Raw genomic sequence first — 16,224 nt, forward strand, 5'->3', positions numbered from 1 at the left:
ACCAACTACGGCAACGCACTCTATCCCGGAATACACAAAAACCTCACTCGCAAGCTACAAAATATCCAGAAGGCCGCCGCAAGACTGGTCCTCAACCTGCTAAGACACTGCCATATCCTCCAGCATCTGAGCACACTCCACTAGCTCCCCATCGAGGCTAGAATCACCTTCAAGATTCTCACCCACGCACACAAAACCCCCTACAACACCGGACAAGCATACCTGAACAGCTGACTCAAATTCTACGCAACCCAAGGGACCCTAAGATCAGCCCAGCTCTCCTATGCTGTGGTCCCCCGCACCAGAAAGACCAGATCGGGAGGCCGCTCCTTCTCCTTCCTCGCAGCCAGAGCCTGGAACGCCCTACCGCTCCACCTCAGACAGACAACATCGCTCCCCATCTTCAAGAGAAGCCTCAAAACTTGGCTCTTCGACAGACCCCTTCCTAGATGGACTGGAACCTGACCCCGCCCCACCACCCCTTGCCCCCTTCCCCAGCGCCTGAGACCCTTACGGGTGAGTAGCCGCTCTTACCAAACAGGTGATTGATTGATTGAAGATCCCGAGTCATCTCCTGTGGAAGCTGGATGGCGTGAGAGAGGCACTGCTGAGGCTGGGCCCACTGAAACCTGAGGTTCCACTGCAAGGCTCACACATGCCATCTGGTTGACGGAGAAGGAGAGTACACAAAAACCCCACAGATATGAGCAGTTTGGCTGTCATCGAAAGGTGCTCTGTGACTGTTTGGGGTGAACCTGCTTAAAGTAGCCAGCTATCAAAGTATGGAAACACATGTATCCCTGACCTCCAAAAGTTTGCAGAGACCACAGTCATCACGTTTGTGGACATCTGAGGTGCTGAGGGAAGGCCAAAGAGGAGCATGGCAAAGTGCTCGGCCCCCACCATGAACCACAGATAATGCCTGTGAGACTACATGACGGGTATAGAAAAAATACAAATTTCTGCAGGTTACGGGACAACATCCAGTACCCTGAGGCCAGAGCAGGAAGAATCTGAAACTGGGTATCTTGATTTTTTCTTTCCTCTGAAAGGCAACCAGTGTCCTGAGGCCTCCGTCCTCCATGCAAATAGCACTGTTCTCCTCTCTCCTAAGGCAGCACCTACTTAGTGACACCCTCCGCCAGTAGAAGGTCGACTCCTTGCAGAAAGACTGTGGAATGGTCCGCTGACAGTCACTCTGATGTGGTGAGGAAAATGGGGTAGAAAGGAAATGAAAAGCAGGGCATTGGTTATTTGAATACTTTGTAATACTCATCTACCTACAAAAAGGTTCTCCACCTGGGGAGCAAATGTCGTACCATGCCTCATACTGGCCTGTGGAGGCAATTTAAAGTGGTTTGGTTGATGCTGCTGCAGGAGAGAAAGAGGTTGAAGAATGATGTCCCTGCTTGTGCCTTGGCTGCCATCATGTCATCTGCTGTGAATGGACTAGGGATGCTGCTGCACAGGTTGGGAAGGCTGGTACTGTCTGTATGCTACGCCCCTGAATGTCCACTAAACTCCCTGTACAGTTGGTGGAACTTTTTGGTGGCAGGCAAGAGTCCCAAGGATTGTGCTGTAGCTCAAATTAAATTTGTTCAGCCCCAGACAATCTAGAGTTGTCAAAGGGCATGCCCATAAGGGATGACTGGACATCTCTTGAAAATCTGGTTGATTGCATCCAGACATACCTTCTAATCAATACACTGAAGCCAGTAGCTCTGCCCAAGCAGTTTGTTTGTCCAAAACCACACTTGAGACATACTTTGGAGGGTCCCAGTCATCATGTATTGTAAATGCTAGAGTAAGCCCTTAGGTGTTCAAGATTTCAGGCAAGATTTTGCTGGTCATGTCCAATAAATCAAACAATAGTTGATGGCAGGCTGCTTGCAGTAAGTCTAACTAGTGGCAAACGCTTAAGTAGCACTGAAACCCATAGTTATTTTGCTCCTTGCTCACCATGCCACCTCAGTTTGGACCCAGTCATATGCAAATCAGTGTTGGGAACAGTCCAGCCTGAACTGTAAAGCCAAGGCCTCCCTGAACCAGAACACAAGAAACCCAGGACCAGTTTCACATTAGTTATGGGCTCATCAGCCAGGTATAGCTTGAATCGAGTGATACAGTGAGCATGTGACCCGAGTCTGGGCATACCCATGCTACTCAAGCGGTACATGAAACACACAAAAGGTGATGGGAGGCTGCTTGCAATAAGTCTAACCGCTAGCAATAGCTCAGGCTAGCACCCCAACTCATGTCCCATAAAGCATGGGTATACTTGCCAAAAAAGAATGCAGCATTCAATGATCTTAAACCCAAACTGGCTTAAAAAAAAAATATTTTTTATAAAGGTACCAACATATTTCAACTCTCTAACCTGAGGATTGGTCAGGAATGTATTAGGAGGGACTTTACTTGACGACGTCTATACCTTTAGAGTTTGAGGCCTATAGTGTCTTGTAAAAAAATTGGGATCACTGGGAGCCGGCCTATATCGACTGGCAACAGGTAGACCTACTGGAGGGCCCTAACACAACTTGGACAAAGTGGCTATAAGGGTGCCAGTAAGAGTCTCTTTAAATTCCAATAATGGGACAGAAGAAGTTGGACATGGTAGAAGGATCTCAGTTATCATTTTTACATTGGTTTCAAAAGTAGGCAACTGTAAATCAAGCACTTCTGCTGCCCTTCGCATAGAAACTACAAAGGAGGTACTTTCTTCCATTGGTGGCCAAGGTGGCTAGTCTAGGTCAGTCCCTGGGGATACATCTAGGGCATTGGCATTTTGAAAATCTAGGCATAGCCCATCTTCGGTATAGTGAGGGGAAAGCATGTTGTCCACTATCTCATCAGTGTCATGGGGAACATTTTGCATACCCTGAACCATGTAAGAGTAGGATTCAAATAAGGCCTTGTGCCTTCAATAGTAACAATCTCGGGCACCCTTGTGAACAACTGGAGACAGCTGATGATGGCTCAGGGTTAGGATACCAATGTTGGGATCAGGTCCTGGGCTACCAGCACCACCAAACAAATTGTAATGATCTGTGGGGTCAGAGTAGAGCATAAACTAGTGTCAGATTGGGTCTGCACATGGGACCCATGGGGTCAGCAGGCACAGAGGAATTCCCTTGCGGCTCCAAAAGGTGGAACCGGAAGCATCTGAAAAATCTGCATAATGCTGTGGAATTCTGGGTGCACCGGGACCAGCTGTAGGAGTAGGACAAAGCATGTGGGATGTGACCTTTTGATTGAAGGTCTTGCACCACCTCATCTAATTTCATCTCATCTGATTTCGAGTAGCAGGATCGAGTTGAGTCCCGCTTGGTCTTCTGGTGCATGTGGCATGTCTTTGACTTTTTGTGGGAACAGTATCACAAATGGAACTGCGACTTGGAGCAAGATCAATTTTTTGACTGTGACCTCTCCTTAAATTTGTTGATATAGAGTTTTGCCTCCCGGATTGCCCTTGAGATAACTGAGGGCGCATTAATCGTGACCACTACACAAGAACCAAAGTCACATATTTTGCTGGTCCGTGACCATCATCTGCTTCTTGTAGTCATGGCGTGGTTTGAATATAGATGTTTCTGGGCAGACATCGTCCCTAACACACACAGGTTGTTGGAAAACTGGCAAAGTTGGGAGAAGAGTTTGAGATATATATCGAAGGTGGCATGGTAAGACAGGAACAGCGTCAGTGCACAAGTGTGATGCTTACTCTTCACTTCGACAAGGAATGTAGTCATCACAGAGCCACATGGTGCCACCGAGACTGCCCTACTCGCCGCCACAGACGACATTTGCACGCTCCTCGACCAAGGACACACCGCAGGCCTGATCCTGCTCAACCTCGCTGTAGCTTTCGACACCATCTCCTACTGCACTCCGCCAGACTCCACAATGCCGGCATACAGGGGACCACCCTCGACTGGCTCCGCTCCGCACCCAAAGAATCAGACTTCCTCTCTGTTGGAACTGGGGGTCCAACTGGAGGTGGGAGTCCCTGACCCCTTGCGTCAACGTTAGGCTAAGTAAGGACACCCTCTGAGATAGCCCTGCTCACCCCCTTAGTAGCTTCGTATGACGAGCAGCCAGGCTTATCTCAAAGGCACGAGTGTTCAATATGTGCAACCACGCTCACAGTAACCCAATGATGTCACCGCAAATAGACTCCAGACAAGTATTTATAAAATGAGTATAAGCTTTAATTAAGAAGTTATACGATATGACCACACAATATACGAATGAATAGTATTTTTTCCGGTGGGTTGGTAGGTTCTAATTCCAACCACTGCTTCTAACCAACAGTTAAGCTCACTTCTAACCGTTTCCAAAAGGTTAGGCCAGTCGTATTGCTAGAATCACACATGTTGCAAAATAAAACAAATTCTGCAATGCGTACCAATATTCTCTTGTACTGTGCAACAAAGAAACAATGCCATAAGAAGTGCCACAGTCATGTACTTTGCAAAAAAAGGAATAATGCAATGTGTATCACTACCAGCATGCCCTGTACCAGGAAAAACAAAGCAACGCGTCATGCTACAATCATGTACTGTGCAATGAAGAAATAATGCACTGCGCCAACATTATAATCAGATACTGTGCAATAAAGAAATAATGCAATGCGCCACGTTACAATCAGGTAATCCGCAAGGGAAAATAGAGCAGAGCGTAGCACAAAAATTATGTAGTTCGTCAGGAACAATTCAGGTCAAGCGTCATACGACAGTTCGATAGTTCGTTAGCAACAATAATGCAAAGTGTAATACGACAGTTTAGGTGCTCCATTAACAGTGCCCCCAGTATGGATCAACGATGACACAAAAGTACTGCTTCCCACTCCGACCCCTGTACTGCTCCCCTCCTTGGGTCAGCATGGGCCGGGATCCGAGCTGAAGCAACAGGCTCGCGCAGAAGCAAGAGACCAAGTGTGTCCCTCCGGGCCCACACCCCACCCCAGGTGGTGATCCACGTTACCTAGGGGGGCTCGACCCCACTCTCCTCTCCGACGTCAGCGACTGTGGCCTTGATCCAGAACTCCGTCATGGGGTGCGGTGAGTTCGGGCCGGCAGCTCAGCTCTTCAGGGGCTGCCGCTCCGGGCCGCTGCTGTCTTACTCCGAGGGCCTAATACCTTGGCCCACCTTCTGGCGGTCTCAGTGAACACCGACATCCACCCTCAGCACTGTGGAGACCTTACTTTTAATTCGGTGCACACCCTACCCAGGAACTCCTCACCAGTGCCTCAGGTTGCACCTCAACACGCACACTGTGCGTCCGAGACTTGCCTCTTCTGTAGTGCTCACAATGACCGGGCACTCTTCACCAGCGCCTCTGCTTGCACCTCGACACGAACCCTGCGCGTCCTGGTCTCTCCTCTTCTCCCAGTGCACACTATGTCCAGGCACTCTTCACCAATGCCCTGGCTGCATCACAACAAGCACTCTGCGTGTCCGAGTCTCACCTCTTCTCCTGGTGCACACGATGACCAAGCGCTCCACACCAACATCCTAGCTGAACCACGACATGCACTCCGCACGTCTAGGACTCACTTCTTTCGGTGCACACGATGTCCAGGTGCTCCTCACCAATGCCCTGGCTGCACCATGGCACGTACTCTGCGCGTCCGTCTCACTTTTCTCCCGGTGCACTCGATGACCAGGCGCTCCTCACCAACGTCCTTGCTGCACCATGACACGCACCCAGCGCGTCTGAGGCTCGACTTACTCCTGCGTGCCCACGATCACAAAGCACAATTTCTGAGGGTCTCAAGATCGGAAAGCACGCGCACACCGAGTTGCTAGGAACTTCTCCGAAAACTTTTATGATCCTGTATTTCCAAACAGGGAGCGAGCTCACCTCGGGCCCTTGGGGTTACAAGACACAGCACAGTCTTCTTCAAGCAGGTGGACCCAGCACCTCCAAGCACAGTCCCAACGGTCTCTCCCTTGGTTAGAACAGCAATTTGCAGACCATCCCCAGATCACGAAGCAAGGATTGGTCTTTCCACAGCAGTCTCTTCAGTTGCTCCTTCTTTAGCAGAGGTTCCTCTTGACCACAGAATGGGTCCAAGCCTTTTCAGTCTCAATCCATTTCTTTTCCATTCCAACATTCAGGCCTTTCAGCTCCAATAGTTATACCCCTTAATGTCTTTGAAGTTCGTTTGTGCTCAGGGGTCCCTGCCCCTCCCTAAATCAGTTCTGGGTGTCTCCCTCCCAGAGTCACCTTTCTCCCTTTGATACTGGGGGTCTGGATCCTTAATCACTCAGCAGGAGATGGGTCAATTGGTTTATAGCTCCAGCCCAGGCCTTTCCACCTCCCGGGCTTCTCCTCCCCCTACTCTCCAGATGCAGGGCAGCCTGGTGCCATCTCAACCCCTCCCTGGGTCAAGACCTCTCCCAGCTCCTCTCATCTTTCAGATCCAGAGAGACAATCCACATTTCAGCAGAGACACACAGAAATGCTTAGAGCACAAAATTCAGCCACTTTCTAAAAGAGTGGTTTCTGAACACACAGTGACAAAACCACCTTCACAGAAAGTTGTGTTATGACGCTGTGAGTTCATACATACTACACTTCACCTCACCATTATAAACTGACAGGAAACTAGGCTAACAAACAACACCCAGCCTCCATATTCTGTCCTATGGGCAGGATGGCCTTTCAGCAGTGAAAAACGACATTGAGTGTTTTTCACTGTCAGGACATAACACACCTTAGTATATGTCCTGACTTTTACCTACACTGCACCCTGACCAGGGATTACCCAGGACCTACCACAAAATGTGTATGTAAAAGGGAAAGTCAGACCCGACAAGTGGTTGCACTTGTCAGGACAACATGCTAACTTAGCACTCTGCGAGCATGCCCTACACTGCAGGCCTGAGTTCCCTTCTCCGCACGCCTTTGCAGTACTAGCCTTGGCACATACAGTGCACATCACTAGGGAATTTGCTAGTAAGGCAAACATACCAATCATGGCCAACCAATCACCATTAAATTTTACATGGAGAACACTTTGACACTGATCAGCAGTGGCAAAGTACCCCAAGCGCAGGCAGAGGCAAGATATGCTAGGTCTAACAATCCCTTTCTCTCTGAATCCACAGAGATCAGCTGTGGAGTACCCCAAGGATCATCGCTCAGCCTCACACTCTTTAACATCCACATGGCCCTCCTTGCCGCCATCGTCAGACAGCATGGCTTCACCATAATATCCTACGCCGACGACACCCAGCTCATCCTCTCCCTCACCAAGGAACCTCTCACCACCAGACTCAGCTTCCAGGAAGGAATGAAGTACGTCACAACCTGGATGAGCAGCAGCTGTCTGTAGCTCAACTCGGAGGAGGCAGAAGTCCTCGTCCTCTCCCCTCCTGCATAAGACAACACCTGGTGGCCCCACGCCCTCGGCAGTCCTCCCACACCCACAGACCACGCCCAGAAGCTCAGCGTCATACTAGACTCCTCCCTCTCCATGACCTAACAGATCAATACTGTCGCCTACACCTGCTTCAACACCCGCTCCATCCTTCGCAAAACCTTCAAATGGATACCACCCGAATCAAGAAAGGCTGTCACCAACGCACTCATACCCAGCAGGTTAGACTACGTTAATGCCCTCTATACCATGATCAACAAATCTGTGCTTCGCAAGCTATAGACCATGCAGAACACCACAGCCAGACTCGTCGTTGTCCCCCCACGACACAAACACATCACAATACACCTGCAAGACCCACTGTGGCTCCCCGCCGAGAAGAGAGTAACTTTCAAGATACTCACCCACGCATACAAATGCCTCCACAACATCGGACCCTAATATCTCAATGAAAAAAATTGCCTTCCACATACCGAAGAGAAACCTCCGATCCGCCGACCTGGCCCTTGCTTAAACCCTGTGCATCCCCAGACCCAGAACATGTGGAAGAGCCCTCTTCTATGGCACCCAATCTGCACATCTTCAGGAAGATCCTCAAGACCTGGCTCTTCGACTGACAAGAGCTGCTCCCCCTGCACCTTGAGACCCTCACGGGTGAGTAGCACGCTTCACAATTCCCCAATTGATTGGTTGACATATTGGCATGCAAGAGCATCGCTGAAAACATTCTCCACATTTAGTCTGTCACCTGAAGGTGTGTAATGTGCGGTTAGAAGTATCGATCGGAACTATAGTTTATGTAGAAACTGCTTGAACACTTATCTTGCTAGCAATTTAACAATTCGGTTAAGCTAATTTCAATAGTTGCACTACTATCCACCGTCCGCAGTCCCATGAATATACCTCTCAAACATTATCATTTCAACAAAGTATTCAGAGTGAAACCTGCATGCTGGATAAGAGGACCTATAATGAACAGCATACAATGGAATATTTACCTTTCTCTTCAATCTGAGATTTTGCGGACTTGGTTGAGGTGACAACACCAGCTGTGGCCTGGTTCACACTTCGAGATGCCTGCCTCAACTTAGCTAAGTTTGCACTGTCCTTATCAGCTTTGACCTAAAAGAGTAGTACAATGGAATGGTTACATGCATAGAATAGCCCAAAATGGATACATTTATAGTGAAGTGTTAAAAAGGAGTAACTGGGTTATCTAACTGCTGGCCCAAAACATCAGTGGTAAATTACTACACACATAGAGAAAACTGGTCATTAACAAGACTACCCCAAGGCTCCATTAAAAAGCCTCACAACTCCCACAGCTTCTCAAACAATGATGCAAATCCTAGTCACTCAAACACACATCTACGAGTACCACTCACTCCAACTCCTATTTCTTCTATCTCAGCTTATAAATCACACATCCTCTTAAACTCCTAGACAATACCATCCCATCAGAGCATGAATGTCCTCCAATAGAAACCTAAGCAGCTGTAATCTTCCCCCATCCTCTACAAGAAAAGGGATTTTCACATTCACATAGTAATCAATCCTAATTCCATGGGGCTTCTTCCCTCGCGTATTTCATTAAAAAAGCTGTATTTTTCGTTTCATTCTTTGTTTCATTCCCACATCCAATGGAGGCGCTGGAGGTGGGGTGTGATGTGGGTTCGCAGGGGGAGGTTGATGACGAGTCTGGCTGCGGAGTTCTGTATGGTTTGCAGTCTCTTTAGGAGGTGTGTGGCGGTTCCTAAGTAGAGAGCGTGGCCATAGTCCAGTCAACTGTGTCACGGTGCGTATAGTGTGCAGGTGAGATTTTCCATAGCATGTATAGAGGGAGGAAGCAGGCAGAGGAGACAACATTGATCTGTGATTTCATTGTGAGCTTGTTATCAATGTTGATTCCAAGGTTTCTGGCTTGGTGTCCGGGTACGGGTTCCAGGTCTGAGGGCCACTAGAAGTCATCCCAGGGGTTGCTGTTGGTACAGAAGATTAGTACTTCGGTCTTGTCTGTGTCCGCTTCAGGCAATTGTTCTTCATTCAGTCGGGGACACCTGTCATGTATCTGTGGAATATGATCCTGGTGTTGGGAGGGTTATCGGTTTGGGAGAGGGTGTCATCTGCATTGGATATTATGTTGAGATGGTGGGATCTGACGATGTTGGCCACTGGGGTCATGTAGACGTTGAAGAGTGTAGGGATGAGGGATAAGCCCTGTGGGACACCACAGATGTTGATCTTGGGTTCGGAGGTGAAAGGTGGTAGGCGGACCCTCTGTGTTCTTACAGTGAGGAAGAAGGTGATCCATCTGAGTGTGTCCCTTTGGATGCCGATGAGGTGGAGTCTTTCAATCAGCGTACGGTGGGTTACTGTGTTGCCGAGAGGTCCCTAAGAATCAGCAGGGCTGGTTCTTCTCGATCAAGGAGGGTCTGGATGTTGTTGGTGGCTGTTCTCAATCGGCGATCTTAGTGCTGTGGAAGCCTGATTGGGAGGAGTAGAGTAGCTGGTTCTGCTCCAGGGGTGTCATGAGCTGTCTGTTGTTAGTCTTCTCCAGTACCTTGGCCAGGAATGGGAGCAAGGAGATTGGCCGGTAATTCATGGAATCGGAGACAGTAGACATACCATTCTCAAAAAACCTATGAACCACTCACATCTTGGGGCTCCATGCATACCTGAGGTCCCAAAACAGAGAAACCCACTCATGGTTTAAACACTACTACACCCTTGCCCTCCCAAACAAACACATCTCTCACACATAGGTACTTACGAATTCACACAACTAAAAACATTTAAACAGATAGAGACCACAGGCAGCCTCATGATCTTCACATTGTAGGATGAGGTGCAGGTAAAAAGACCTGAACCCCACAACCATCTGATCTGGTCTTGAGGACAGTGGTCACTCATAATGAAAGGAGAACTGCTTTGAGGGGACCCCCTACAGCCCACTAATCTATAACTCTGTTGGGAGGCTCCTCTAAAAAAAGGAAGACCACCTGTAAGGAGACCTGTGTCACTAGTCTCTGAATTGGAAAACATACAGAGTAGACATGAATGGTGAAATGAACAGCACAACAATGCATGGAAGTTCTAACAAGGGATTACCAGCCTTCCTGGCCTTACAAGCTTCACAACTAGTGCTCATGGTAGAGGTGGTGATGATGAAGAACACAGACAACACCTAACCCCTGTATTATATCATCCAAAATCATCTTACCTACTATGTTCTACTTCATGTTTTGCTCCCTCCTTCAAAATTCAACTCTATCATCTCACACTGAAGCCTCATCAGCCACTGTAATGAATTCACTGCTGAATCTATTATTCTAAGATGCTCTTTTTTCATACCCTCAATTAGGTTGTACTTTGCTGTGGTTCGCAGGCTTGTGTGGAAAAGACAGACAATAAATACCTTTGAGGCAGCCACCAGCTGTGCAGTGCTTGCCGCAATCTCATGAGAACACACCATCAGCTCTTCAAACTTGCCTTTCCCCTGTACCACGAGGTCTGCAGCGTCCCTATACGAGAGAACAGGATGTGGAGGAGAATGGGAGAAGATAGATGCGCCACAATAAACGAAGGAGAGAATAGAGGAAGGAATCAAGAACATAGAGGGGTTCAACAAACAAACAGGATAGAAGGGTAAGAATGAATGGCATAAAAGATCAATTAAGACTTTTAATTGTCTCTGTTAAAAAATAAAAATAACATTGCTAATAATGATAGATGCTTATTAAGACAATCTCACTATTTGGGGAAGCTAGGATACTATTTGATAGGTAATAGCTTGCCTGCCCAGCCCCAGAGGTGCTTCTCTGCTTTGGATGTGTAAGCTTTTATAATTGTGGAACAGTCCCACTTCTTTCAGCCAATTATTGCAGGGCCCAACACTCCATTAACAAGCATTTGCAATGCAATAGGTCTCGCATTTGCGAGAGTTTAAGCTAATAGTATTTTAAATGACAATGCCTTTTATTTATATTTTTAAACGCAAAACGTAAATAAAAGGCATTGTCATTTACAATGCCAATAGCTCAAATTCGAGTAAATGCGAGACCTATTGCATTGCAAATGCTTGTTTGATAGAGAGAGTAGGAAACTAATTAAACTAGCTCCTGGTGGACAGCATGTTTTTAATAGAAGTCCACAGTGTGTATACCTAAAAAGTATAGGGGAGTATTTCAACTCTCCTTAAGCAGATGAAGATCCCTTATCTACTAGTTTAGGCGAGTTGTTGTGAGGGCAAGCCCAGGAGATACCTCCATTTACCTCTTTGATTGTAAATACAAACCTTTTGAAGACAAATTAAATTTTGATTGCAATAGACATGTCTTGATTTAATGAAATCACGGGTGATGATGGAATAAACAGCTTTGTAGACATAAGGTAACATTTGATGCAGGATCTCGAGCTGGCAGTGGCAGAAGCGGCCCACAGCTTTTATCTCAGGAGCAGGTGATAGGTTACTATCCAACAATGCATGCAAACTGCACACTACTGTCAAAAGTGAAGGTTAGTTGCCCAGATATCACGCCAAAAGGTGCCTGTTGTAAATTATCACCACAGACAGGAGGTTGATCTTCCACATCGTCTACACTCTGAAAATTACTGTGCACCAAATGGCCCACTGTCACTAAGCAGAATTTTAGCAATCTGGTGGCCATGAGTTTATCAGAGTCAATGTAGAACATAATATGGGAATGGCTGCATGGTTGATGTAGCCCAAACATTGTGGTGTGCTGTACTAGAGACCTCACATAGCTGGTGAATAGAAGGGGACTCAGTGAAGAGCACACAATGTATAATTGTGTTTCTGTGGTAATATATGCTAACTGAGGCAGTGCAGATGCAATAACTGAATAACACCTTTTTACAGTATCCTATGCTTGGTCTGAGCCTCTAAGATCAGCAGCTGGAGGGTAGTAAGTAACACTGGTTGCTGCTAGCAATCTGAGAAATATCCCTGGGCCCCGACACCACCTCCTGACATACTGAGTAGAGTCCTTGCGCTAAGTAACTGGGTGTGACAACCTCATTTACATTAACGATGACAAATGGACAATGGTTCCTTCAGAGTCACTCATAAATATGCTGAGCAAATCTAGTGGGAGTAAGTATCGTACACCCAATGCAATGCATTCAACAGAGAATCAGTCCTTATCCACACTACCGTCAACATGATTTTATGAATATCGATGAAAACCGAACACCAGAAAAGACACAGCATCCAGATGTTGCCTCCAGAATACTGTCCACCAGAAATGGGTGCAATATAGCACAAGTGGTCTCCAAAACTAGACTCAAAACTTCAGAAGTAGCCTATAGGACTGGTGATAGTACATCATTTGTGCCATCAAATTGGATAAACAATGCTACAGGTGAAATGTAGAGAATGTAACACAAGATTCCAAAGGGACCTCCAGCAGAAGACCCTGTTGAGGCCTATTGATGTGTCCAATATTTTTTTAACGGTACCTGACATTTTTCAGCTTTCATGATCTTTCCGCCCTCTTGCCTTGTCACTTGGTTTCCGCACTGTGAGGTAATCCAATGTAAGAAGGCAAACACGCTCAAGGACAAGGGAAGATGGCCCGACCCTGTCTGTCCTGTATCATGTGTGTATGTGCACTGCTTCTGCGCATGCCCTGCATGTGCTTTAAGGAAATCTGCAGACTGATGTGCTGTATGTGTATGAAGGAAATCTGCCATAGTGCTGTTTTCTGTGCTATGGGTGGTTCGGTTTGTTAGAGAAGCTTATTTGCCCATGTCCTATCTGTGCTACGTGAGTTAGAGAAGTGTTGTACACATATTTCACTATATTAAAGCATTTAAAAAATAGATTAGTCATTGTTTTTTATATGTTCTTTGGCTTGTATGACTGAAATGTGAAATGTGCTTTTCCCTCAAACCCTGCTCTTTCATACAAGCTTAGAGTGGTGCTCTACGCGCCAGTGCTCAGTGCGTTCTCTTCTATAGGGCTATCTTCCCCCCCAAGGATGGAAGCTCAGGGCTGTAAATGTAAGGGGACTATAGGCTTAGTGCTGCGCCCCTCTTAGCAAGGAGGGGGAGGAGGAGGCCATGAGTAGTGTGAAAGTGAGTGACCGCTGGTCGCCAATCAGAGTGTGTACTACAGACCGATGTTGAGGTTAAGTTCATAATCTAATTTCGGGCCACAGTCCAGGGAGCACCTAGTCCACCCGTAAAAGGAGAGATAGAGAGAGACTAAAATGGAGTGCGGATACTACTATTCCTGGCCCACCAGAATTATGAGATCGAAAGGAACACTGCCAGATCACTTTACTTTCACCCGGCTATTTCAGCTGCTGAAAAGTGCTGAAATGTAGTAATAGAATCGAAACAGGATGCTGAAGTGGTATCGTTATTACCAAAGTACATAGCCACAGCAATAACGCCCTCACAGTTCTAACCACCTCCATCAGTGCTCGCTAGAACCATCTTATCTCATTGGAATTAAAATACAGCATACAAGATACTACATACCACGGGCACAGCCTGGACGCCTCAGGGCAACTGTAGCGCTTTATAAATCTCATTTTCATTTCATTTCATTTCATAAAAGAAGCCCACAACACATCCCACTCGTTTACAACCCAAACAAGTGATTGCCAAATTTTGTGCTAATCTGTCCACCAGATCAAACGTCAAAAGAAAGTAAAACGAGCACTCGGATTGCAGTTTTTTCTAACCTTACAACAACTGCGAGGGCAGGGAAATCTTCGCGAGAGCGCGTGCTGCAGTCCGTCCAGAGCTCGCGCCAGCGGCCTGCGACCAGGAAGTCAGGCAGGCCGGGCGGGACAACCAGAAACAGGAAGTAGGAGGGCGGGAGCCGACCCCGACTCCTACGGAAGAGCCGCGGCGGTTTTGAGCACCGGAGCAGGCAGGAGCCTACCCTGCGCCCCGGTGCCGAAGGAGGGAGAAAGAGTCCTGCTGCCGGGCCCTGAGGAGAGCCGCCGCACCAAGGAAGCCGGTGAGTGGGGCTTCGCCTTGTTGCTGAGCTGCGAGGGCGGGGGGAGCCATGTGTGTGTGCGCGTGCGGCGGGGGCTGTGGGCTGTGTATGTGTGTGAGCGTGTGTGCGCGAGGGAATGTGTGTGCGCGAGGGAATGTGTGTGCGCATGCGTGACTGTGTGTGATTGAGATAGAATGCGAGGAAGGGGATGTGCACGGCGACGTGCTCGCCCTCGAGGAGGAATCTGAGACAGCGAAGCGCGTGGGCGATCGCTGTCTCACATTCCTCTTGACACGCCAGCAAAAGATGTCTTTGCAGACAAAGCAGGCTTCGCCTGCTTTTTACGTCTGCTCGACCTAAAACCAGACAATCATGTGACTGCAGGAGGTAACCAAAAGCAGCCTTTATTCAAGTTGATTTTGAAGTAAGTATCACTTTTAGCTGATTTGCACTTTTCACGTTGAATCCTACATGCACGTAGAACTTACAGCTTTTCCAGGCAAGTCAACCCAACCAAACAAGTCTGCATATCTGAAACAGGCCCATTCACAAACTGCATTTTGTAGTACATTTAGTTGTACTAAAATAGTACTATTACTGCACTATTAAATGTATTCACATAGCTACCTACTGAGGTCTCCGCCTCTGCCTCTCCTTTCTTTTATGAGAGAAGCTCTCGCCCGGACAGCAGAGATCTCTGCCCATATAAATATACGTTTGGTAGCAAATGTGAAAGGGACAGATGGGAGTGGCTGGAAAACAGGGAATACTTACTGATAAAAGGGAAACACTAAGATAGGACTAGGCAGGCATTACGATAGGAGTTTAGGAAGGAACATGCAGCCAACCACAAAATACATTCCTATTAACAAATTTCTCTTCTACAGTTAATTCAGACAAAAAGGACCCAAAAGAGTTGTAAATGTCCTTCAGTTCTGAGCTGGATTTAGTCCAGCACCACCTATAGCCACTTACAGGCACTGCAGCACCCTCCAAAAGAATCTAACGGAGGTAGTGACTTAACATAAAACCCCATAGGAACTAATGTTACAATTTTTAATATCAAACAATTAATAATTTATTTACACATATTTAACTAACTTTTTTTTAAATATGAAAACGAATGGATCATTAATATTTATTAAAAGAATGAAATTACAGTTAAATAATTCTATACATCACTTTTAAGAAAAATTAAATAAATAAATCAAACTTCGGAAAGATAATTTTAATTATAACTGAATTCATTGAAAATATGTTTTTATTTAAAATTCTACATCTAAAATAAATACATATAATATTAATTAAAATTCATATTTAACACCAAAATGGATCACTTTTTCAAAAACTTTAATATACTCTTAAACCTTTCCCTTTTTTTACCATAGGGAGATTTTATTTTTGATAAGTAGTATTAAACTGTACCACTAAAAGCACAATGAGAAAGGACCATTGGGAATTTTTGGGGACTGATGTTTTGAAAGAACTTCTCTACAATAAAATGAATGAAAACTGAATAGCGTACACATGCGATCATATATGGTGTTGTGTGTCCATTAGGGCACATTTTGGGAAATGTATGGCAAATGCTACATTTCTAGGGGCATTTTATGAACAACCAATGCAGTTCGAAACACATTGGCACTGTTATGAGTACACAGACATGGAGAATAAAAAGATATGGTCCTACTGGCAGTCAGCACTGCGCAGACTGTTCCTAGCTCCTGCACGAGAGACCTCAATGGAACAGTCAGCAGGATAGAAAGACAAGGCAGGCATATATTGTTCTTCAGACAGAAACTGTGGCAATGTGCCCACCTCCTCCACTAGTCAAAAGAAGCTAGAACCAGCCAGGCAGCTACTCAGCCA

The 16,224-nt window shown here is 46.6% G+C and overlaps 1 protein-coding gene across 1 annotated transcript in view; it reads right to left on the minus strand.

Annotated features, from left to right (window-relative positions):
* The window catches only part of HIP1 (huntingtin interacting protein 1), a 374,725-nt gene that overhangs the window by 24,412 nt on the left and 334,089 nt on the right, over positions 1 to 16,224 (minus strand). Inside the window, exons 27-28 of the mRNA XM_086954710.1 lie at positions 10,801 to 10,906; positions 8,384 to 8,507 (exon numbers count right to left, since the gene is read on the minus strand). Of these exons, the coding sequence (XP_086810836.1) occupies positions 8,384 to 8,507; positions 10,801 to 10,906 (230 nt within the window). The remainder of the gene's footprint in view (positions 1 to 8,383; positions 8,508 to 10,800; positions 10,907 to 16,224) is intronic.

This window comes from Lissotriton vulgaris, chromosome 2_1 (assembly GCF_964263255.1).
Source record: "Lissotriton vulgaris chromosome 2_1, aLisVul1.2, whole genome shotgun sequence".
NCBI classification, from domain to species: Eukaryota; Metazoa; Chordata; class Amphibia; order Caudata; family Salamandridae; genus Lissotriton; species Lissotriton vulgaris.